The sequence below is a fragment of the Equus quagga genome, chromosome 11 (assembly GCF_021613505.1).
Source record: "Equus quagga isolate Etosha38 chromosome 11, UCLA_HA_Equagga_1.0, whole genome shotgun sequence".
NCBI lineage: Eukaryota > Metazoa > Chordata > Mammalia > Perissodactyla > Equidae > Equus > Equus quagga.
In genome coordinates, this window is record NC_060277.1 from 75,047,046 (window position 1) to 75,070,001 (window position 22,956).

The 22,956-nt window shown below is 50.2% G+C and overlaps 2 protein-coding genes across 2 annotated transcripts in view; one reads left to right on the top strand and one right to left on the bottom strand.

The window, feature by feature from the left end:
* The window catches only part of NOS2 (nitric oxide synthase 2), a 31,892-nt gene extending 30,992 nt beyond the window's left edge, over nt 1–900 (top strand). Inside the window, exon 26 of the mRNA XM_046676246.1 lies at nt 346–900. Coding sequence (XP_046532202.1) covers nt 346–465 — 120 coding nt within the window. The 3' untranslated portion in view covers nt 466–900. The remainder of the gene's footprint in view (nt 1–345) is intronic.
* A 1,432-nt stretch (nt 901–2,332) lies between these two features.
* LGALS9 (galectin 9) lies at nt 2,333–15,458 on the bottom strand. Its single transcript, XM_046676299.1, has 11 exons — nt 15,393–15,458; nt 12,986–13,077; nt 11,831–12,032; nt 10,908–11,026; nt 7,345–7,370; nt 6,767–6,813; nt 6,119–6,160; nt 5,567–5,652; nt 5,263–5,425; nt 2,954–3,132; nt 2,333–2,519 (listed from the first exon to the last, which is right to left on the bottom strand). The coding sequence occupies exons 1-11, from the start codon at nt 15,426–15,428 to the stop codon at nt 2,333–2,335; spliced, it is 1,179 nt and encodes a 392-aa protein (XP_046532255.1). The 5' UTR covers nt 15,429–15,458.
* Between the last annotated feature and the right edge of the window lie 7,498 nt (nt 15,459–22,956).

Genomic DNA, 22,956 nt, shown 5'->3' on the forward strand with positions numbered 1-22,956 from the left:
GACATTTCAAGATGGGAGCAAGTACACAGTATCTCCCAAATGCATTTATCTCAGAGCCACATTTCCTGGAGCCTCTGGAGGGACAAGCTTTAGGCAGGCCTCACTGTCCATCATAAGCTTGGGGAGACGCTTAGACGTCCACACCAGAGCAGGCGCCGATGGGAGGGAAAGATCCCAGTTTAGATCCCACATGATCTAGGCTCGGCAGTGGGAAGGCAATGGCTCAGGGGTGTACGTGTGACAGGGAAGTGGGGAACCCCAGGGGCTCGTCCCAGCCTGGACCTGATGAACGAGAGGTGGCTGGAGCAGCAGAGCTGACACCCTGGTCTCTGTTTCCCTGTAAAGAGCCAGAAGCGCTACCATGAAGACATCTTTGGTGCTGCAGTTCCCTACAAGCTGAGAAAGGATGGGGCCACAGGGCAGCCGAGCCATCCCAGAGCGCCATCAGCCCCAGGGAAAAGTTAAAGCTGCTGCCACAGAATTCATGACGGAGCCAACTCTGGATTACAGCCTGCGGAGATGGAGGGAAATTATAACCAGCCTCACATCTTATTTCCCCATCTCTTTCCCCAAAACCCTTTGCTTGACCTGCTACCAAGTAGCAGCCTGGACTGAGTGGAACCTCCTTTCTCCCTTGAGTGCACTCGCCCTCGGATAATGGAGAGTTGGGGCCTCCCTGATCCATTGGAGACAATCTGCAATGCCGGGCACATCGAGTGGGTGAAGATGGAACTGGCTTCTGATTGCACCTGTTGGAGTGACCACCAGGAGGCACTGTCGTACCGCTCTGTATTACTTGCCCCATGTACAGTTATTTATGAGTCTGTATTTAAGAAAAACAAACCCCAATCTGCTCCTGACAGGCACTTGGGTCTTCCTTGTATGACTCCTTGATGGAGATATTTATATGAAATGCATTTTATTTTAACCACAGTGTGAGTGTGGGTGTGGTTGTTTTATAGGTAAAGCAGCCCTAAATTATGTAGGAGTGGGTACTGGTGGTGCCACAGCCTGGACAAATATCCCTCACAACGGGACGTAACAGCTTGTGCACACTGCTTCTCTGAAGTGGCCAGCAGATTCAGGGGCAGCGCACGGAGTTTTGTGTACATCTGAAAGCCTGAGACAGGTCAAGGGAGCACAGGCTTTCCTGTGGGGCCTGAGCTCACCTCCCCCAGGAGGCCTCTCCCCCGGGGCTGTGGTGGGTGCCATTGCACATGATGCCAGTTCTCTAGTGAAGGCCTGGACCACAGTCCTGACTTAGAAAGTCACTGTACTTTGTTCTGGGGCCGCCTGTGTCACATCGGTGTAGCCAACAAGGATTTGGCACCTGGGTGAGAAAGCAGGTGAGTTCGGGCTGTGTGTCGAGGACTCGGAAGAGTGTGAAGGACACACATCTTCCCTGGGGAAGGCTTCTCAGGGGCTGAGCCTGGTTTCCTTCTCCAGTGAGAACGAGGAAGGAACTCAGCCGGGGGCTCAGTGGGGTCTGGACAAATCTGGCCCCAGCTTGGCTTTGGTCTCTGCTTCATTGGCTCCCTGCCCACTTCTCCCCTCCCCGCTCCTACTCAGATGGGGAGAGAGGGGCATGCCAACCTCCAGTGTCCCAGCAGTGCATCTGGGACGTGGTCAACAATTTGGTCACCTAGTCCGGTGCCTCCCAGCCTCGAATGTGCACACAAACCCCCTGGGCTCTGGTTACAGTGCAGACTCTGACCCAGCAGGTCTGCCCTGGGCCCGAGCTGCTGCGTTTCTAACAAGCTCCCGGGTGCTGCTGCTGCTGCTGCTGGGCTGAGGGCTACGCTTTGAGCCCCACCGTGGTTCCTGAGGCGCTAGACTCTTCATGGAAGTGGCAGGACGTGTTGACATGATGTGGACACAGAGCTGGGTCCCCTGCACTGGCCCAGTGGCTGGCAGAACCCCACACTCCACACCCCAAGCACTAAGGCCGGGGGACGCAGAGAGGAACCCCACAAATAGGCCTATCTTCCGATTCAGCTTCTTCAGACCCCACTGCCACCTCCTCTCACCAGGACGCAGGGTTCTGATGAGCTGGCCCTGCCATCTGGCCCCCTGGCCTTGCCTCGGCCCAGCCCTTGGCCCATCTCGGGCCTGTTTCCTGGGTTCACCTCTGTTCCCCAGCTTCCTGCATCAGAGATTCCTCCCCAAGAGACCTGAGCCCGGCCCGCTCTCTCCCACACCCCTGAGGGGTTTGTGGGGACCCACGGGGAGCAGGTGTGGATGTCAGGACGTCCCCCAGATCAAAATGAGCCCACACTGTCTCCTCCCACTTCCCTTAGCCAGGACCCCTCAATTCCAGAGATTCCAAATTCTTTTAATAAACCACCATCAACCCATAGGTCTGCCAGACAAGCCCTTTTCCTTCTTTCTTTGAAGGACACAGGGAGGGGAGAGCCCCCTGCTGAGAAGGGTCCCGTCGGTTGGTGGAAACCAGCAGGGTGTCATCAGGGAGCTTCCCTGGATCCGGGGAAGGGCTGGTGCAGATGCTGGAGAGGCTGAAGCTGGGAGACAGGGAGGGGTCAAGGAGACCACCTGCCCCGGGGAGTGAAGAGCTGCTGGCCTCGGACTGACTGGAGCTGAACGGGCTGGGGATGCAGCTGAGAGGCAGACGGGGTGTGGGCCTGGGCCGGGCACTTGGGAAGGCCCAGTAGCCTCCCTTTCTGCCAAGGGGACTGAACCTGGGGGTGTAGCCTGTGTGGACCACCCCTCTCCTCGGATGGATGGATTTGGGCAGCTGGAGCCCCAGGTCCTGCCCCGACCAAGGAAGGTGGTCCCAGCCAGCTGCCCTCGGCACTCTTGGCTGTCTGCAATCTCAGCAGGACCAGACAAGGGCGTGGTCTCCCCAGAAAAGAGACCTCTGCAGGCTGGGAAGTGCTGGGGCTGGGGCAGGGACGGGGAAGGTGGAGGTGATGAGCAGATCCAGACAGCAACGTGCCCCAGCCCTCGACCCCAGGCCAGGGATCCCAAATACATCTGAACACGGGTCAGCTGGATGTTGCCTGCCACTTCCAGGTTGTTGATGGCGGGTAGGTTCTTCAGGTGGTCCTCATAGTCACACAGGTGCCCACCATCCACGGCCACCATGAGGCGGTGGGCTTCACACGTGATGCACACCTAGACAGAGAGGCCACGTCATTTGCACTCCACTTGGGAAGTCCTCATAACTAAAGGCAGGTTCGTGTCTCCCTCCCTCCTTCCTGCCTTTCCCACACCTTAATGGAGCAGGCCCCACACCTGCCTTCTAGCCACTCTGAAGGGTTCACTCTTCACTCAACATGCCCTGGGGGCTCCTGTCCCTGTGCTTTTGCATATTCTGTTCCCACCACCCAGAATGCCCTTCCTCCTGTGCTCCCCACTCTGCACACCACGCCCACACAGATGACTGCGCATCCCCCTTCAGGATTCTTCCCCCTCCCTGCAGGAAGGCGAACCCTCCCTGCCTTCCCCACCTCCTGACGCCCTCCTAGTTGAGTCAGGAGCCCCCTCAGGCCATGTCCCCACCCCATCCTCATTCTCCAACTGGACCCTGAGCCTCCAAGGCAGGGACGCTGGCTTGTCCGTCCTCGTCCCTATAACCCAGTGCACAGGAGGGCTCCGCGCCTGCACTCCTGCAGCGCCAGCCTCCTAATTTGTCTTTTCACCTGAAACTTTCTCCAGTAGGCCCTTAGAGCACGTCTGTGAAAATGTCATCATCCCCCATTGCAACAGCTGACACTTGCACACTTACTGCTCACCAAAGAGTGTCCTAAAAGCATGTTATAAACACGAATGTCATCTCATCCGTACATCTCTATGAGATAGATCTTATTATTCGTCCATTTTTTAGATGGGGAAACTGAGGCACAGAGCAGTTAAGTCACTTGGTCGAAGTCACACAGCTATCTAGAAATCAACGTACATTGCCCTCTGGCTTGAAACACACCAACACACTGTATTAAAATCCAATCTCCTTTGCATGGCCCTCACAGCCCGACATCTGTCATTTTGACCGTGGGTGAAGAGTATCAGGGTGGATTTATAAATACAGAGGCCAGGGGCTGGCCCCATGGCTGAGTGGTTAAGTTCACGTTCTCTGCTTCAGGGGTCCAGGGGTTCCCCAGTATGGATCCTGGGTGCGGAGCTGGCACCGCTCATCTGACCATGCTGAGGCGGCATCCCACATAGCAGAACTAGAAGGACCTGCAACTAGAATATACGACTGTGTACTGGGGGGCTTTGGGGAGAAGAGGAAGAGGAAGAAAACAAAAAGATTGGCAATAGATGTTAGTTCAGGTGTCAATCTTAAAAAAAAAAAAGTGCCCACACATTCCGTGTCTGCTGAGAATCTGAAAAAGAAAAAATATATGGAGGCCCAGGCTTACCCCCTCATTGGCCGGGGGCAGGCCCAGGCATTGATTTTCCTTCTTTAAGCTCCCAGGGGGTTGACTGTGTGGTTGACGCTGAGAACACCTGCTCTGTGTGAGCCTGGTCTCAGCCGCCCCACCCACACCTCTCTGTCCTCACTGTCCACCTGGGAGCCCCCAGCCTCTGCTCCCAGACAGGCCACGCCCAGGATCCACCTCTGGAGTAACAGCGGCTCCCTCCGCTGCCTGCCCCAACGCACCCGCAGATCTTTGTCAGGCGGGTCCTTCTGCCACTGGGGTCTCAGTGTCATGGTGGCCTCCTGGGAGAGCTGTCCCGTCTAAGGCAGCGCGGCCCCTGCCCCGGGGCTCACTCTGTCCCTCTATTCTGTTTGATTTCTGCAGAGCATCTGTTCTTATCTGCAAGGGTCTGTCCATGCATTTGTGTCCTGGTTCCTCTGCCTCCTAAACTGCAGACTCTGTGGTGCAGGGAGTCTGTCTGCTCCATGCTGTAACCCCAGCACTTGGGGTGCTTCCTGCACAAAGTGCATCCTGACAGAATAGCTGATGAATGATTGCGGAATGAGTGAGTGAGTGAATAAAGGGATGACACCTCCTTCTTGGGCTCCACCTGGCACTTATCGCTATGTGACCTCAGGCCAGTAACCTGCACTTGTGAGTCTGTTTCCTCATCTGTAAAGAGCAGATAAAACCACCTTCCCCATGTGGGACAGTAATAGGAAAATAATAACAACCACTGGCTGAACACTTTCTCTTCCTCTGTGCGCAGCCCTCACCACAGAGGCATCAGCTCCCATCTCATTTAAGGGGCCCCAAGATACCCCCACCCCTGCTCTGTTTAGCCCATGAGAGCCCCTCTGAGCTGTGGGCTGGGGCAGCTTACCGAGAAGCTCCGGCCTCCGGTGAAGGGCATTTTTCCAGGCAGGCGTTGCTCCTCATGCCCCCAAGAGCCGTTGATCTGCGTGTTGTGGACCACACTGTTCTCACTGAAAAGGGGGTTCAGATGGAAGGCGACGTCACTCCCAGAGCGCAGGTTGATGTGGAACCTGGGGGTGGGCAGCTAACATGGACCTCCTCTGACCACAGAACTCTGGGTCCCTGCCACTCCCCAGCCTGCCCAGAGCCAGAGCGATGGCCAGAATGACCCTGGGCTGTCTCTCTCCTGCCCAAGAGCCCTAGCTTATCACTGAGCACTGTGCAGGACTGTGCCCGACACCATGATGCGCTTGGAGGCGTACAGGCCACCCGGGATGCTGGTGAAGAAAGGCATCAGCTGTCGGGAGGAGAGGACCAGGTCAGCCAGCGGCAGCCACAGCAGCCGCCATGGTAGGGGGCACCTTGTGCCAATTTCCATGAATTTGGACTGTCAACTGAGTTTGACAACTGTGCCTGTGAGTAACATATTTGCAAGAAAGAACTCCATGATATCTCTACTTGGTTTGGTAAATGCCAGATGAAAACTTCCCAGCCTTTCTCAAATGAATGGGCTTAAACTGTCATGAAAAGATCTTTAGCCAGACATAGAAGGACACTTGGGCTGAGAAGGGAAGGCCACTTCCTATGCTCACAGCGAAGGGACGATTTTAAATGTGAAGCTCCTGTCAAGAGTCTTCTCGTTTACTTGGGTGTTTTTAGGAACCTCAGCTTCCTGGAGGACTGCTTCACTGCTGCCACTGCCCCCCGCCTCCCACCCTGCCCAAAGCCAACAGAACCTCCACCCCTCCTGGGAACACAGTTACGTAGGCTGGGTTGGCATAGGCCGTAGGAGGGAAGGTGGGATTCTGTTGAAAAGAGACCAGAATTCACATGGGAGTGACACACACACGGGCCCCACACAGTCGAGAGGGGACGCTCCAATGTGACACTGAGGTCCTGAAGCTTCAGCCCTTGGATTCTCCGTCACCTTCCTTCTCATGTCAGCCTTGCGGGACTCCCTGCCATGTCCCAGACCCCAACACACTCACCTGCCTCTCCACCCAGGGCAGCTCCACTGACTCCAGGCCTCCCGTCTGATGTGCACTGGCAGGAGGAGGAGCAGCAGCTCCATCCTGTGAGCCTCAGTGACATCCTGGGGCTTGTCCTCGGGATGAAGGGCCTCCTCTCCAGATGCTGGACCACTGCACTCCCTCTCAGTTACAGAAGGAGTCAATTTTCTGCTGGTCCCTAAGGACTTGGCTCTGGGGCCGCTGGGTGAGTCCAGCCTGCTGCAGACTCTGCTGTCCCCAGGAGAGTTTCACTCCCTGTCTCCTGAGCAGAGGGCTTGGCCCCAATGTCTCCATAGCCTTGCTAAATAAACCATTTTCTCCCTGAGTCTGGGACCAGAGAATTCAGTGCCTGGGGAAGAGGGATTGGTGGGGCTGTGAGCTGACCAGAGCTTTCGGACTCACTGGGTACATCTCTTGAGGGGCGCTCAGTGCCCTGTGGATGTTTGCTTCTGCAAGAAAGAAATCACTTTTAACTAGCCCTCTCCAACATGGAGACCACCATCTGCCACCAGAGGGCACCACCCAGCACAATTCTCTGAGGTGAGTGAATCCTGAGCAGGTAACCAGCCCTATGGCTCTGATCAGACGCCCAAAATTGGAGGAAAGGGGTGTTTCTTCTCTCAGGGGATGAGGGAGGGGCAACGGTTTCCTCTGGAGAAGAAATACGGCTGCACTGTGGCCTCTGGCCCAATTGGAGTTTCACCAGTACAGCCTCATTTGGCAGGGGGATGGAAGATGGGGCCTCGGTCTTCTGTGGCTGCCCACAGTGGCAGAGGACTGAGCCAAGAAGTGAGTTCTGGGTGTTTCCCAATTCATCAGCATCCACTCCACCAACTCCCCCATGCCCCACCACCCCAGCCAGGCAGATGGTCAGGAGTTGCCCCATCCTCCTATAGGGGGCCCGTTGCCTGGTGCTGCCTCCTCCTTTTCACCCACAGGAAGAACCAAAATGGAGATGCTCTGAAGAGAGAGCAAGAGACTGGAAATGGGAGCAGGGTTGGCCAGCCTTTTCCCTGGAGATGAAGGGGATGAGGAAATCAAAATGGCCGTGAACATTTGGTGCCCTGTGATGGTGAGACCACGGCAGAAATGTGGTCTGAAATGCCCCCCTGACTCGCCCTCGCCTCCTTCCTGCTCCCATCAGCCTTCCTGAGCCTGTGGCCCCAGATCTCCCCACCCTCCCAGGTTCACTGTGCTTAGGAAGGGGGCGGGGCCAGGGTTGCAGGAGGGGAACATCCCCACTGGCTCCTCCAGAGGGAGAGGAGGACCTGTCCGATGTAGACCAGTCAGCTTCCCTCAGCTCCCATTGCTTCCAGGGCCGTATTTCACCCAGAAGGTGAAGACTAGCGTTTACTGAGGACCTGTCGTTTGCCAGGCTCGGGCTCCAGTGCTCTCTGAGGGAGGCAAGCTTAGCTCCTGTTCCACTAGTGAGGCATCCAGGCTCAGAAGGGTTAAGCAACTTGCCCAAGCTCGCCCAGGGAGCAAGTGATAAAGTCCAAAATGGTGCCCCGTTCTGTCCGGTTGTGTCCACCCACTTGTCCTCCCCAGGCCAGGGCCCAAGTGAGGCTGCCATGCAAGGGCTCCTTGGGGCCCCACCAGGCCTGCAGCCAGTGTGGCAGGATGCAGATGCCCAGGCTGGTGCATAATGGGCCAAAGGAAGGCTGAGTGGACAGACATCCTTTCCCCAGCCCTGACTACGCCAGGAGCCCAAGAAGGGGCCAGACTCTGCTCTGCTTCCTGTCCTGGACCCTGTGCCCCCTGCAACTGACTGATCTTCTTGCCCTGACTGGTTTCCTCTTCTACTGCCTGTGCAAACCACACTCCACATTCACTTACCTGGTGCCTCCTGCATGCCCAGCACTGTGCACAGTGCTGGAGATACACACTGAACAAGCCACAGTCCCGGCCTGAGGGGCTCAGGGGCAGAGGGAAGTTGTGGGTGGAGTGACAGGGAGACACACATAAGGACAGTTACACTGGGACGTGGTGACTGGCATGGCACAGAGACTTAGAGTCCACGGGGACGTGGGGGGAGGGTTGAGGGGGGATCCAGTGATCCTCCAGACAGGGAAGATGTCCCCGAGGAGCAACATATAAGCAGAGCATTGAAGGGCCTTTAGTGGTTGGCTCCAGGTGAGGTGGCAAATGGTGCTTTCAGCCCCAGGACAGTGTGTGCAAAAGCCTGGTGGCCCCAGAGAGCCCCAAGTTAGCAGTGGAGGCTGCATGAGCTTCATGGCAGAGGGCTGAGGCCAGGAGGTGCTCTGTTGCAAGACTGGGGAGGATGCTGCACTTCTTGCTGGTGAGGGTTGGCTTTATTTAGAAGGACGTGGGGCCTTCAGGATTTCTAAGCAGAGAGAGGATGCGATCAGATTTGCTTATAGGAAGGTCCCTGCGGTCCTCGTGATGTGGGGTCAGGTGGCCTGGACCAGGGCAGTGGCTTTGGGAGGGAGAGGTGTTGGTGCCTTGGAGAGAGATTAGGGGACGGAGGAAGAACCAGGACGACTCCGTGGTCCCGGCTCTGGGTGCCTGATGGAGGGAGACAGGGAACATTTGGTGGGTCCTCAGGCCAGGCTGGCCTGCTGGCCAGAACCAGCCTCTCATCTCTCTGTCCTTCCTGCTAACTGCTCTACTTCCCAGACTCTCCATGGGTAACTCATGTGTGGCTTGTGCCCCTCGGGCTTGTGTGGGAAACGGGCAGCGTAGGAGAATGGCCTCGTGGAGAAGACAGGCTGGACAGGGCTTTGGGTGTGTCCTGTTAAAACAAATGGCACCACAGGGTGAAGAGAAGCATTAATGAAGCCAAGGAAGAGCTGAAAGGCAGGGACGGGGGCCAGAGGGAGAGAGCCAGGCAGGCGGGTGACGCCAGGGTGTTCAAGACCATGTGGAGGGGTGTGGAGATGATTAGGCTCCTGTAGGTGACTGCAGGATGATGCTTTCTCTCTCTCTCTGCACCCCTTTCTCTTTCTCTCTCACTCTCTCTCTCCATCTGTCACTCTGTCTCTGTCCCTCTCCTTCCCATCTCTCTCTCTCTTCCTACCCCTGCAGGAGAGACAGTTGGGTAGGGAGGAATATGAGTGATGAGAGCGAAAGAGAGAGGAGCTAATATTTGCTGAGGGCCTCTGTGTGTTGACCTTATCTCAGGAGTGCACACAAATACGGAAAGTGGTAACAACAGCTCCAGTCCAGCCTCCTGATGTTACCGGACCAAAGGGAGTCCACTCCTTGGTGAGCTAAAATCAAAACCTACACCAGGGTTCGCTGTCACAGAAAGCAAGACTTTATTCACAGCATGCAGCAAACAAAAGGAGACCACAGGGAATAATTTCACAAAGCTATGTCTCCCTGAGCACAGGGAGGTGGGTACCTTTATTCTGGGTTGGGAATGAACATTCAAAAGGGGAAGTTTCGTCAGTGCATGTAGAAGTGGGCATAAGCTTGCACTTGTGTGGTTTGAAAACATGCTCTTGCATACATTGCATGCTCTACAAATGGCTGCTTCATCCCTCCCAGAGGAGGAGAATTGAGGATGTTCATGAGGGCAGGTTGCTTTAGTACATCTTTCTGTCCATTTGCACAGGTGTCACTCTTGCACTTGTGGTCTGGACCCATCTGGTTGGGTCTGAGTGATCGTGTTCAGGGCTTTTAGATCTTGTTTGGGTTTAGATCTGAAACCAACAACCTCAAAGTTGCTGGAGAAAGGAGTATCCACACCCTGTTGACAAGACAAGACTAGGTTAGACAAGTCAAGGAAAAATGAGGTTACAGTCCATGGCTGGTGACACTGGGGCTCTATGAGAATGTGGGCCCAGCACCCTAAATCTCCCAGTTTTCTTGAAAGGCCAGAAATCCACATTTCTGTGTGATATTTCCTGACAGTTTTTTTAAAAATTGTGGTAAAATACACATCAAAAGCACCATCTTAACCATTTTTAAGTTTACAGTTCAGTGGCTCTGGTACATTCACATTGTTCTATAAATACCACCACCATCCAGCTCGAGAACTTTCTCTTCTTGCAAAACTTCCCCTGACCTTTCAGTTGTTGGCAACACGTCCAAAATTTTTAAAATACAGAGGTGGTCAAGAAGACCTTGGAGAGGGCCTACGGGGGCCATTTTGTAACCTCTGATATACATCACCTCGTGAACTCACACAATAACCTGTGGGGCAATGGTGACTGTGCCCCTTCCACAGATGAGGCAACTGAGGCAGGAGAGGCCAAGCCGCTTGTCTAAGATCCCACAGCCAATGAGGATGGCAGAGCTGGGAATTGAGCTGGATTCAGTTCAATTCCAAAACCTGTGTTCTTTCTGGAACCACATGGCCTCCTAACCAGAGTGGAAATAGAGAGTGACAGAGAGGAGTGGCCTAGGAGTCTGGGAGACTGAGGCAGGTGTTCTGGACAGAGACAGCAACGCAAGAAGGACGGGACACGGGAGCTGGTGGTGTGTCCCCAGAGTCACCAAGGTTTGGGCTCACCCAACAGGGCTTAGGCACAGCTAGACTGGGCCCTGCTCCCAGCCCCTGGACAGGTGCCAGGTGGACCATCTGACCTGGAAGTTGATGGAGAACAGCTGCATAGTGCTGGTGACAGAGAGGGTGTCCACGCGGTGGAAGGGCACACGGTGTGTGTACAGCATAAAAAGGCTCCTGTTCACCATCACCTGCCAAGAAAAGTGCATATTCCAAGAGAAGGGTCCCAGGCCAGGGCAGCAAGCACACCGGAGCCTCCAGACCCCCTGCTTCTGGCAACTAAGATCTGCATCTGGTTTTCACATCCATCCCCTGTAGGTCTGGGGCACCAGTCTTTAGAGCTGTACCAGTTACAGGAACATGTGTGTGACCCAAAGAGCATCTACACTCAACCTCTGTTTGGCTCTACCTGTTGGCTCTTTAGTTCTTATGGTTGTTCGTTTGTTGCAGTATGTTTTCCGTCTAATCATAGCTCACCTGGGGTGTTATTTAAATATGCCTAAAAATGTTCATAGGGAACAGAGGAGAGGTGACCTTTGGCTGCACCTGGGGGGAGGAGATTATCCACCTTCATAGAGAAGCACAGACACAGATATAGTCACCCTCTCCTGCCCCAGTAATAGAACATGGATAAAGGCTGCAACAATGTTGCCAAAAATAAATCTTCTCAGGGAGCTGGGGTAGACTAATGGCTACAGCACAGGAATGGAATTAACTTGAACTTTAAAGAGTCAAGAGGCCAAAATACGCCATGTTCACTTATCTGGTTCTTATTCCCAGTGAAATAAGCAACAGGTGCACCTGTAGATGCAGGTGAAGGTGCATAAGGAGCCTGCAGCCATCAGTAACACCCTTAAAGGAAATGGTCCTGTCGTCTGTCTATGGTGTTGCTCAGCCAGATCTCAATGCATGTGAATATTTCAAGGCTCTTCCCCAGGCCTGTGAGTGCTGAGGGGACGAGCAGCAGGAGGGCCGGGAGGAGAGCTCCTGTTCACCTGGAAACGTGAGCTCTGCACTAGGAAGCTGAACTCAAAGGGTCTGTCCCACTGAAAGGGCAGTGGCATCTTCCTCTCCTCTGGCCCCCAGCATCCGTTCTGCTTTGTGTTGCAGACCACATACCCACCCTCTTCAAACCGACGGTTGAAGTGGAAGGCAATGTCATTGTCACTGGTGTCAGTCTGAAAGTTCACAGCAAACCTAGGCGAGGGAAATCAGTTACCTGTAGCCTGGTTTACACCAATGGCGGGAACGGGGGCCATTGCCTTTGACTGGAGTCTGTCTGGGAACTTGCTTGAGACCAGCGATCCTCAGTCTGTTGCTATCCTTTCTGTTCACCTAATTAGCACTTAGTGTATATTTGTGTAGTTACTGCATTTTGCCTTTACAGTGTGACTTTCTAAAAATAAGTAGAAAATGGGTAAAGAAAAATGGTGATGTTAGCAATAGGAAGCATAGGTCTTGGAAACTAATTACAAATTTGTGTCAAAGACGGAAGTTGGGAAATGTGCCTACAAGAGCCCTCAGCACCAGGTGGACACTGGTTGGAGGCCGGCCCACGTCTGCTCAACTGGGAAAGAAGAGAACAAATTGAAAGCACATGTGAAATTGTTGGGACTAGACCTAAAAAGACGGGGTCTAAAAGGGGAGGCGTAACCAAAAGATAAAATAAAAATGAAATAAAATGAGATACAATAGGAGGCATACAACAAATATGGGCTCTCCAGGTATGAAAACTTTCATCAAATTATATCTGATGGCAAGTTTAAATATTTCAACATCGGCCAAAGGAGGGCTCTGAAGTAGATGAGGGCAGTTACAGGAAACAGAGGAAGGGATATCCTGCGCGTCTGGGTCATGGTGTGCAGAGTTCAACCCTGTAACATGATCACCTGCCTCTGGGCTTGCCCGCTTCTCTCCTTAGGCTGCGAGCTCCCGTCATCCCTATGTCTACGGGGACTCTATGTTAATGGTGCCCACATGCTATTGGCAGATGGCAGTGGTGCCATTTAGTGTTGGCAGGGGCCGGGCCCTACTCATCCAGCACGTCCAGGTGCAGGCAGCTCGGAGGGTGCTGGGTGAACCATCCTGAGCTGACAGGTGCCATGGTTTGCTAACGGGCGAGGCTGCAGAGAAACCACAGTTCCAGGTACCTGGTTCCACTGGAGGGTAAAACAGTTCCACGGACAGTGATCTGAAGTCCCTCTTGGAGACCCCCTTTGGTTTTCCCACAGAAAGGGGTGACCTGCAGAGAGAAGACAGATTCTTCTCTGAAGCATCGAGAAGGAAACAGCCTTGCTGACACTTTGGTTCTAGATTTCTGACCTCCAGAACTGAGAGAACAAATTTGTGTTGGTTGAAGGCTGGCCAACAAGGCTGCTGTGGAATTTGGACCAGTGTGTGAGTGTGTGTGAGTGTGTGTGTTTGTGTGTGTGTGCACGTGTGTGTGTGAGTGTGTGTGAGGGAGGGATCTCAGCAGGCAACAACACTCACTTTTGCTCTGTATGGCGCAGGAGGAAAGGTTTTGCACTGGTTTTCTGGTCCACAGGCCTGGGCTCGCCTCCAGCTTCTGTGCTGGCAGCTCTGCTGTTGGGCAGTCACTGACCTGTCTGCACCCAGTTCCCTCCGTGGGACGGCGGCACCAGAGCCCCAGCCTGGCCGTGGTCTTGGGAGGATTAGATGAGGTGCTGCCTGGAAAGCCCTTGGCTTGCAGGCCTGACAGCGGCCGCTGTTGGCATCAGGGTGACTTCATCCCTGTGCCAGCTCAGAACTGCTCTCTCCTCTGGCCGTGCCTGGAGCCTGAGAACGTTTTCCTTCCCTTCCTGTCCAGAAGTGCAGACAGCACAGAGCCTGGCCCTACGGGTCAGAGGGTGGGCAGCCTCCTTCTGGAGGCCCAGTGTCACCAGAGGGCGCCCAGCCCGCCTGGCAGAGGGAGCTCACCTGTAGGAGGAAGTGCGAGGCTTACCGCCAGAGGGCGCTGCTGCCCAGAGGTCCCGAAGCCCTTCTGGCGGCGAACTTCCCTGTCTGCGTTACCTCGTTATCCTCACAACAACCCAGGCCATTAGTGCCACCTTCACAGACGAGGAAACTGAGGCACGCAAGGTGTGGTAACTTGCCCGAAGCCACACAGCTGGCATCCTGACTCCTGGCTCACCGAGCACTTCCCTGGACCAAACAGCGAGTCCTGTCCTGCCTGTGGCCGCAGCCTCGTCCCGGCCCTCTGGGAGCTGGGACTGAGCAGAACAGCTGGCCACGTGCCCTTCCCCCCGCACTTTGGAGGCAGCAGCGTGCTTCCTGCTGCTGGAGGTCAGCGGGTCACCTGGGAGCTCCTGGCGCTCATGGGGACTGCACCCGTCCTCTTCCCTGTCTGGACTTGAAGTCCCTGTTTTAACTCTATGCTTCCCACAAGAGGACTGTCTTGTTTTGGAAAATCTGGCTTTTGAATCCAAGGACTGGAAAGTAAAAACCAGTCACCAGAATGGTACAGTGGCAGGGCCTGGCTGGGGCTCCAGGGTCCCCATCTGATGGAGAACATGCCCAGGGGGACATGTTCTGTCCCGGAGGCCCTGCTGCCTGCCTTCCCCATTATCGCTCTCTGTGGGCACCTCCCTCCTCTGGGGTAAATCAAGGCACCTTCCTTCTCTGCCTCTTACCATCAGGGACTTGTGTCCAGTGGCCCCAACCTCTCTGAGCCACAGTTCTTCCCTGTATGACACAGGGATGACAAGCCTCATGGGGTTGAAATGAGGCCGCCTGCAGACAGGGCCTCCACACAGGTGGCACAAAGGTGCACAAGGCTGCCCTCTGTGCCCCACACTGCAGGGACAGCCCCACTCCTCTCACTCCCAAGACGGTCCCTCTGCAGACACCCTGGACCTGCCCTGGCCTCGTGACCTCAGCTCAGGGAGCACCATCTCCTCGGGGGCCTTCCCTGCTGCGCCCAGACTCCTGCCAACACTGAGGCCTTCTGAAGCCCCGTGTGTGCCGGACACATGCAGGCACTCCAGAGATGCTGCCTCCCTCCATACACACCCCAACCCTGGGAGGAGGGTCTGGATCACTCCATTCTACAGACATGGAAACTGAGGCCCATAGAGGTCAAAGGAACTTGCCTGAGGTCATCCAGCTAGTCAGGGGCTGAACCCAGGAAGGCCAGCTCCAAAGTAAGTGCCCTCGACTGCTGGCTGGGTTGTCACCCTCCCCAGAAGTCCTGTTTACTGCCCTTCATGCAAACAAAACATCACTCTTCTCATCACTACTCACGCCTGTCTTCCACCCCCTCCACCAGCAATAGGACCAGGCCCCCAGAGGGAGCTCAGGAACCCTTTGTCACACGCAGGAGTCCTGGTGCTCATCACCCTCCAGTCCTGAGAGGCACAGGGGAGACCAGTGTGGAGCCGAGGCTGTGTCAGGATCGCCCCCTGGCATTCCTGCCCTTCTTGTGTTCTCTTTAGGATGCCCCCCTCCCCTGATCCCTGCCTCCTAAGACCTGTTTCCTCAGAGCCCCAGAGCTGCTTCCCCCGGGCCAGCACTGCCCCACGCCCACAGCCCGGCACTCACCGGGATCAGGTAGGGAAGCTGTGTGCTGCTGGCCATCTCTCTGCCACCTCTGTGGCCACCGCTGCTTTTCACACCAGCCAGGCAGTTGTCTGCCTTGGAGAGAACTCAACAAAGAAATAGAAAGTAATGCAATTTGGCAGTTATTCAATGGGGAGGGGCCAGGAGCAAGAGGAAGTGGATCTTGAGAAAAAGTAAGCTAGATTTCTGGGGACAGAGGGGAAAGGATAGGAACTGAAGAGAGGGAAGTGGGCATTCCCCACCCCAGTGCCCCTTCCTCCTCTCTCCTCCTGTGCTCCACCCCTGAGCCTGAGTCACATCTGGCTCATATAGGTCCAAAGCGCCTGACCACACTGACATGACAATGAGTTTCTAGACTCACTGTCCATTAGTATGTAACTGTCTCGGGAGGATGATCGGTCAGTATCCAGAGAACAGTGGGGCTACTTGACAGGGCCTGTGTGGCTGGACATGCCTGTGCTCAGGGTGGTGGTGGTGATGACAGCAGTGGTCAAAGGCCTGGTTATACCTGTTTTACACACAGAGCAATCAATGCTCAGAGTCTGAGTGAGGGACATGCCCAAGGTCACACAGCTCACTAGAAGCAGTCTGAGGTATATGAGGAAACTTAGATTCTCAAAAAAAGTATTTCTCCCTTTTAAAATTCTATTTCTCATATAAAAACATAATCATGTAGAAAGAAGTGTTTTGGAAAGAGAATATATCATAATGGAGATTCTCGTCCTGGAATATTGTGGTGCCCTGGGAGCTTCTGAGCTCTCTCTGTGAAGTTATCTCCTTCTTCTCTTATCCCTCTCTTCTCCTCTCTCCCTTTTTCCTTGGCTTTAGAATAAAAGAGAGGAGAAGTCTTGCACATAATAGGACATTCCAAGTGACATGGGGGTAGAGGGGACAAATTAAATAAACTTATTTGGGTTTAGCACCTAGTTAAGGCACATGATTAACTGAAAGAGACTAGCATGATAGGCTGGGTCCAGGAAATGGGGAAGGGAGAGGCAGGGGTGAAGTCAAGTAGGTCCTTGCAATATGCTAGGAGAGGCCCAGGGGTCAAGCCGAGGATGAGCAGTTCAGGGTCATTCAGGCCCCAGTGGGTAGAATGTGCCCCAGGGTGGTATATCTGTTTGCACCCCTCTTCTTTTACACCTTGCTCGATAGCCAGAATTTTTAAACACGGACTGCTTTGAGGTGCTCTCCTAGACTGAGGTCACGTGTCCCCCCTGCTCACCCTCCATCCCCACTATTATCCTGGATCAACCAGAATTTGACCTGACTTAAGGGGCAGATAACGCAGCTGGAGCAAAAAGGAGGGAAAGGAAGGGAAATTCTTTGCAATCCTCTCTGACACCAAGGATGGCAGGGACCATGTCATCATTGACTGGAATATGGAAAAACTGGAACTCCCATTCAGGCCAGGTTGGAGTGTAAAATAACATAACTTCTTGGTGAATTCTAGTAAAGTCCAATATCTACCCCTCCTATGTCTCAGCTATTCTACTCCTAGATATTTACCCAAGAGAGGTAAAAACACATACACATGTTCATACCAGCTTGACTCACCATAGCCCCAAACTGGAAACAGCACAAAGTTATCAACAGGAGAAAGAAGGGAATTGTACTATTCATATGATGGAATACCCTCAGCAATTAAAAGGAGCCACGGACACAGAAAACAACATCAATGAAGCTCACAGTTGAGCAGAGGTGCCAGACACAAGTGAGCACGTGCTGTGATAACAAGTCAGAATAGCGATTTCCCTTGGAGGGGCCGGAGGAGTCAGTCTTCTGGGGCTGGCGGTCTTCTGAGCCTGATCTGGATGGCGGTCACACAGCTGTTTATGTAAGTCATCCAGCAAACTAGGATCTTTGCATTTTACTCTATGTATGTAATATTTCAATAAAGTTCTGTTTAAAAAAAACCAAAGACTCGCAGAGCCCAGGGAGATACAGGGACAGCTAGCATTCCAGTAGCAAGCACTTTGTTGTTGCCACGTACCTTGGAGGTGAGTCACAGTGAGTCCAGCCAATAAAGGAGAACCCCAGGGACCCCTGCCCCCACCATACAGGGAGGGGAAACAGTCAAACCCAAGGCCAGTGAGTTTTCAGACTAATTACGACACTAGGGAGCCGTCTTCAAGACACAGTGCCAGGGCACAGTTGACCTAGGCAGACTGGCATCACCGTGCAGTCACCACAATCCACTTCCAGGGCCTGGCTCTGGGCTAAAGGAGGTAGAAAGCAGGTCTTGGGAAAGTTCCATCTCAGAGCTCTGTTATTCAAAGTCCCAGACACGTGTCTAAAGCTCTCTGCACTGTAGACCGAAGGGTCTGTTCAAAGTGTGAGTCTGCCACTTCACACCCCTTAGGATGGCAACTGTCAAAAAACCAGAAAATGACAAGTTGCTGAGGTTATAGAGAAGGAGCCCTTGGACACTGTTGGTGGGCAGGTCAAATTGTGTGGCTGCTATGGAAAAGGTGGTGTAAGTGCCTGACAATAAGCTTTTTTGACTTCAGGCTTTTGATTGCTGAGGCATCTGTTTCAAAGACATCCGTCTCGAATAAATATATCACCAGCTATATGAAACAGCCACTTGCAAAACAACCAGGTGAAGAACTAGGCTATCCCCAGCTGTGAAGTTCTGTCTTTCAGAAAGCTCTGGGTGACCTAGATAACTGACAGAGTGAGGGACCCCACTCTTCCCTTCCTCCACTCTCTTTCCCAGCCAGCTATCCTGTCCTTCAGACTAAAGCATCTGTGGATTTTGGTCTCTGCAGGAGTCCTGGAACCAACTGATAATTGATAGAACAAATAGACAACAAATCAATAAAGATATGGATGATTTAAACGCTATCAATCCAATTTAATGGTCATTTATGGATCAGCACCGTCATCAACAGTAGGTTATACCTTCTCAATTACACATTAAAATCAAACCAAAATCCCAGCAGACTTTTTTCTGGGGCTTGGGGGGAATTAAAAAGCTGACTCTAAAATTCATAGGGAAAGGCAGAGGATCTAGATGAGTCAAAACAATCTTAAAAAAGAGAAACAAAGATCATTTACACTATCTTGATTCCATGACTTACTCTAATTCTAGCCTAAGCAGGATAGTAAAGTATTGTTGTAAAGAGGGACAATTCAGTCAGACAGAATAGAAAGTCCTGAAATAGACTCAGCTTATCTGGTCAACTGATTTTCCAAAAAGATACCAAAGCGATTCAAGGTGGAAAGGAAACCATTTTTAACAACTGGTGCTAGATACACTAGCTGTGTATATGGAAAGCAGTGAACCTTGGTCCGTACCCCAACACACATGCAATAATCTAGATATGGATCATAGATGTAAATGTAAAACCTAAAACTATAAAGCTTTTAGGAAGGAAATATAGGAGGTTATCTGTAACCTTAGGATAGACAAAACCCTCCTGGACAGCAACCAAAAGCTCACAACCATAAAAGAAAAAAGATAAAATAGATTTCATCAAAATTAAAAACTTCTGTTTATCAATCTTCTAAAATCACTACAGTTATAAAGACTGACAACACCAAATGTTAGCCTGAGTGTGGAGCAACTGGAACCTTCACTAACTGCTGGGGAGAGTGGTAAACCACACCACAACGGTAAGCCGCCTTGGAAATTGTTCTGGTAGTTTCTCATAAAGTTAAACATGCCTTCCTTACAACCTAGAAATTCCACCCCTAGGTATTTACCTAAAGTAAGTAAAATCACATGTTCACACAAAGACTTGTGCAAGAATTTCACTGCAGCTTTATACATAATAGCTCAAGTGTCCATCAAAAAGCAAATAGATGAACACATCACAGTGCAGCCAAACAATAGAACATCACACAGTAATAAAAGAGAACAAACTGCTGATAATCACAACAGAGAGAAGTCTCAAAAGTGTGCTGAGAAAAAGAAGGCAGTCACAAAATGTGCACACCGAATGCTTCCATTTATATGAAGTTCTAGAACAGGCACAAGAAATCTGTGATGAAAGAAATCAGTCAGTCATTTCCTCTGGGAAGAGTAAGGGTGGCTTAGGAGGGGGCCAGAGGGATCTTTCTGGGGTGATAGAAATGTTCTCTATCTCGATAAGAGAATGGGTTACCTGCATGTATGTACTTCCAAACTCACCAAATTATAAACTTAGGTTCTGTGCTTTCACTAGTAGGTAATGTACATCTCAATTTCTAAGAAATAGCTTGAGATAGGCCCAAGGAACTCAGTTCTGTGTGTATTTCAAGATTAAAAAAAAAAGCAAAAAACAGACCCTGCTGTATGTCAGCAGGAGAGACAGTGAAGATGGAGAAATGCCATATGCTACCTGGGAGACACCACGCAATATGAGGTCCCCCAAATAATCTTCCATGGATTGGTTAAAAGTACCTGTTATGGTTCTTTCCAATGGGGCTGCAGAGAGTCTTTTCTGATGCTTCTTCCAACAAATAAAATCTCCAGGTTGTAGTCTATGATCCTTAAGGTCTTTGTCTCCTGGGAGCTCTCCTTGGAAGGAATCACCTACCAACCTTTCATTTCTTTTAGGCACCTCAATGAGACCCTGACAACAATGTAATATATTTTCCTTAGGCAAAGTTGGTTCATACATTTCCTCATCTAATTGCATAGGCTGTCCTATTATTATTTCAAAAGAAGGCAGTTGATGTTTACCAAAAGGTATAGACCTAAGATTGAGAAGTCCTAGCAGAAGAGCTCTTGGCTGTGAGAGATTAAGTGCTTCTGAACGCTTTGCCAATTGAGTTTGAATTGTACCATTAGTTAAAATGTTGCATTATTGGCTAAATGTCAGAAATAGATTTAATTATTTGTCTGGTAGAATGAGTTCCCTGGTCACTGAATAACTCGGTAGGAATCCCCAACAGGAGTTATCCTTTACAATAATTTACCTACTACTAGAGCCATTGCTCTTCTGCAAGGAAAGGCCTCAACCCAATGTGAGAACACACAGATCATTACTAAGACGTTTATATCCTTGCTCTGGTGGCTTTTGGACAAAGTTCAATTGTTGTACCAAAGGGTTCCTTAGGAAAGGGAAAGTGGCCTTGTGACCCATGAAGTGATTTCCCGGATTATATTTGGGATATACAGTATAATGAGCATACACTTTATGAGCCACTGTGGGAGAAAGTTTCCAAAAATATTGTTCTCTCCATAAAATCATCTTTTCTGGTGCCAAATGGGTTAGTTGATGTATATGCTGGAGAAGTGGCAATTGTGCTCAATGGGCACTATGGTTTGTAATTGAGCCCAAAGCACATCTGCATGGTTGCGTCAAAATTTCTCCGTTTTTTGTTGCCCCTTTGTTACCTTCTTCCATGGTGATTTCTCAAGCCTGTAGAAGGAAATCTTTTACCGGGTTAGCAGAGTTAATGGAAAGTATCAGACATTCTCAAGGTTGGACAGCATATCCAACTTGATATTGTTCTTGCTTACCCTTTAAGTAAGACCCATCTGTAACCCAAGTTAGATAGCAGAATGCAGGCATGGTCATTTTCCTCCTGTGGTGCTAGAAGAAAGGTAACAGTATTACGATGGTGAATAATATTTACCTACACAGTAAAACCTAAGAAGGTTTATCATCACTTACTAGAGAATGCTTCCCATGCAATGTAGCATACCAAAGAAGCCTAATTATTTTGGTACCCCCTTTTTATAGGGAGAGAGAGCAAATTGTTTTGAGAAGTCCCAGGGGCCCTCTGAAAAGTCTCAGAGAAATTTTTAAGGCAAAAGAAAGATTTCATTTATGACTTGAATTTGGGGGAAGCTTGTGAAAAATATCAGAAGGTTTTAAGACTTGGTCAAACAAGATCAAGTGTTTGCTGATCTTGGGTCTCTGTGAAACAGTGGTTGTTGTGAAATAATTCTTAGTTATCCACTTAACCAAAGTGACAAAAGATGTTAAAGGCAAAGGTTAAAAAAGAGCAATGCTTAGTTCTTTTAATAGAGAGATTTCAGCCTTTTAGTATGTAGGAAATTATTTTGACAAAAACTAGAATTTCTGTCTTTTACACAGATTTACTCAAAAATAAAGAAAAACCTTTTATAATCTCATTATCAATAGCGGATTAGAAGGCCAGGAAAACTATCCTTTTAAGACAGAGAAAACTGAATTCTAATTCTTGTAGCAGCTTACTTTTTATATTAAAACTCATTTACTTAAATTTATTCCAATCTTAGCCAGCTTGACCATGCATAAAACTCTTTTTTCAAGGTTCCTTTTCCACAAACCTTCTATAACCATGATTTTACACTGAAATTTTGTCCTATGCTTTTCCTCTTTTTTCCCCTTAACAGAATGCATTTCCATTCCATATATATATAAATTCCATGTAAATATACATATATTACTGAAAATATATTTTATGTTCCTTGCATAATATGATATTCTGTTATTATTTTAGTACTTTTAATTGCATATATCAGAATTTTCAACCCTTACAGACCTTAATTTTTAGTGAAAACTAAGAAGTAAGCAATTATAAATGTCTTTTACATTAGCTTTCTGTGGCTTGGCAAATTTAGAAATACTTTTTATAATTTCTAGAAACATGCTATTTCATAGTATAATCTTTTAATAAAATAGAAGACATGTTTACTAAAAGACCCAAACATCTTTTAGTGTCTCTGTAAGTAGAAGCCAAAAGTGATAAACTTAGACTTGTTTAACAATTAATAGTCCTATATTCTATCTTAGGTGAATATGACCTAGATACTCAATAAATTTCTACCATTGAACTTAATTTAACAAAATTTTAAAGTTTCAGGTCACCGAAAAGTTTTGAAATTATTTTAAGCACTTACACCTTAACATGTAATTATTGTTAAAAAGTTCACTCAAAACTTTTATCTTTTCACATCTATTAAGTTGGTTTCCAATAATTATGTTTAGATTTCCTACAAAAATTTCATGAGACATTAGACAAAATAAGCTATCACTCACCTATTTTGCTGACAAGTTTTGTAGCAGAGATAACATGAACTAATGAACCCAAGTAGAAGGAAGGTTGCATGTCTGCATCATATCCAGTGCTGATAACTCTTAAGACATGCTTATTTCAATCAAACCAACAAACTTAAATAAGCTATTTACCAAAGATTATTATTACTATTATTATTTTTGCTGAGGAAGATTCGTCCTGAGCTAACATCTGTGCTACTCTTCCTCTATTTTGTATGTGGGTTGCTGCCACAGTGTGGCCACCAACAAGTGATGTAGGTCTATGCCCAGGAACTGCACCTGGGGTCCTGATGCAGGGTGTGCTGAACTTAAACACTAGGCTACAGGGCCAGCACCAAGGTTACTTTTTTTTTTTATCACATTAACTTGAAAGATGTTTGGTTTACTTTCCACTACATTTATATAAGCACTTACTTTAAGCCTATTACACAGAGCTCTTTAGGAATTATACCAGAGATCTCATCATGAAGGCAGTGTAGGCAGACTCTGTACTCACCTCCTCCCACAAACACAACCAGTTCACAACTGTTCTTGGAAAAATTACCCCAGAGAGAGAAGTGAAAATTGGA

What these genes read in the sequence shown, in the direction of transcription:
- LGALS9 (XM_046676299.1), bottom strand. Translation starts at nt 15,428, where the DNA reads ATGGCCAGCAGCACACAGCTTCCCTACCTGATCCCG. An exon ending in ATCAACTTCCAGGTCAGATG is followed by an intron (nt 7,371 to 10,907) that starts GTCCACCTGGCA and finishes TCCAGGGAAAAG; the next exon opens with GCTGGCCAACCCTGCTCCCA. An exon ending in CCTATGCCAACCCAGCCTAC is followed by an intron (nt 5,653 to 6,118) that starts GTAACTGTGTTC and finishes TCCTCCCGACAG; the next exon opens with CTGATGCCTTTCTTCACCAG.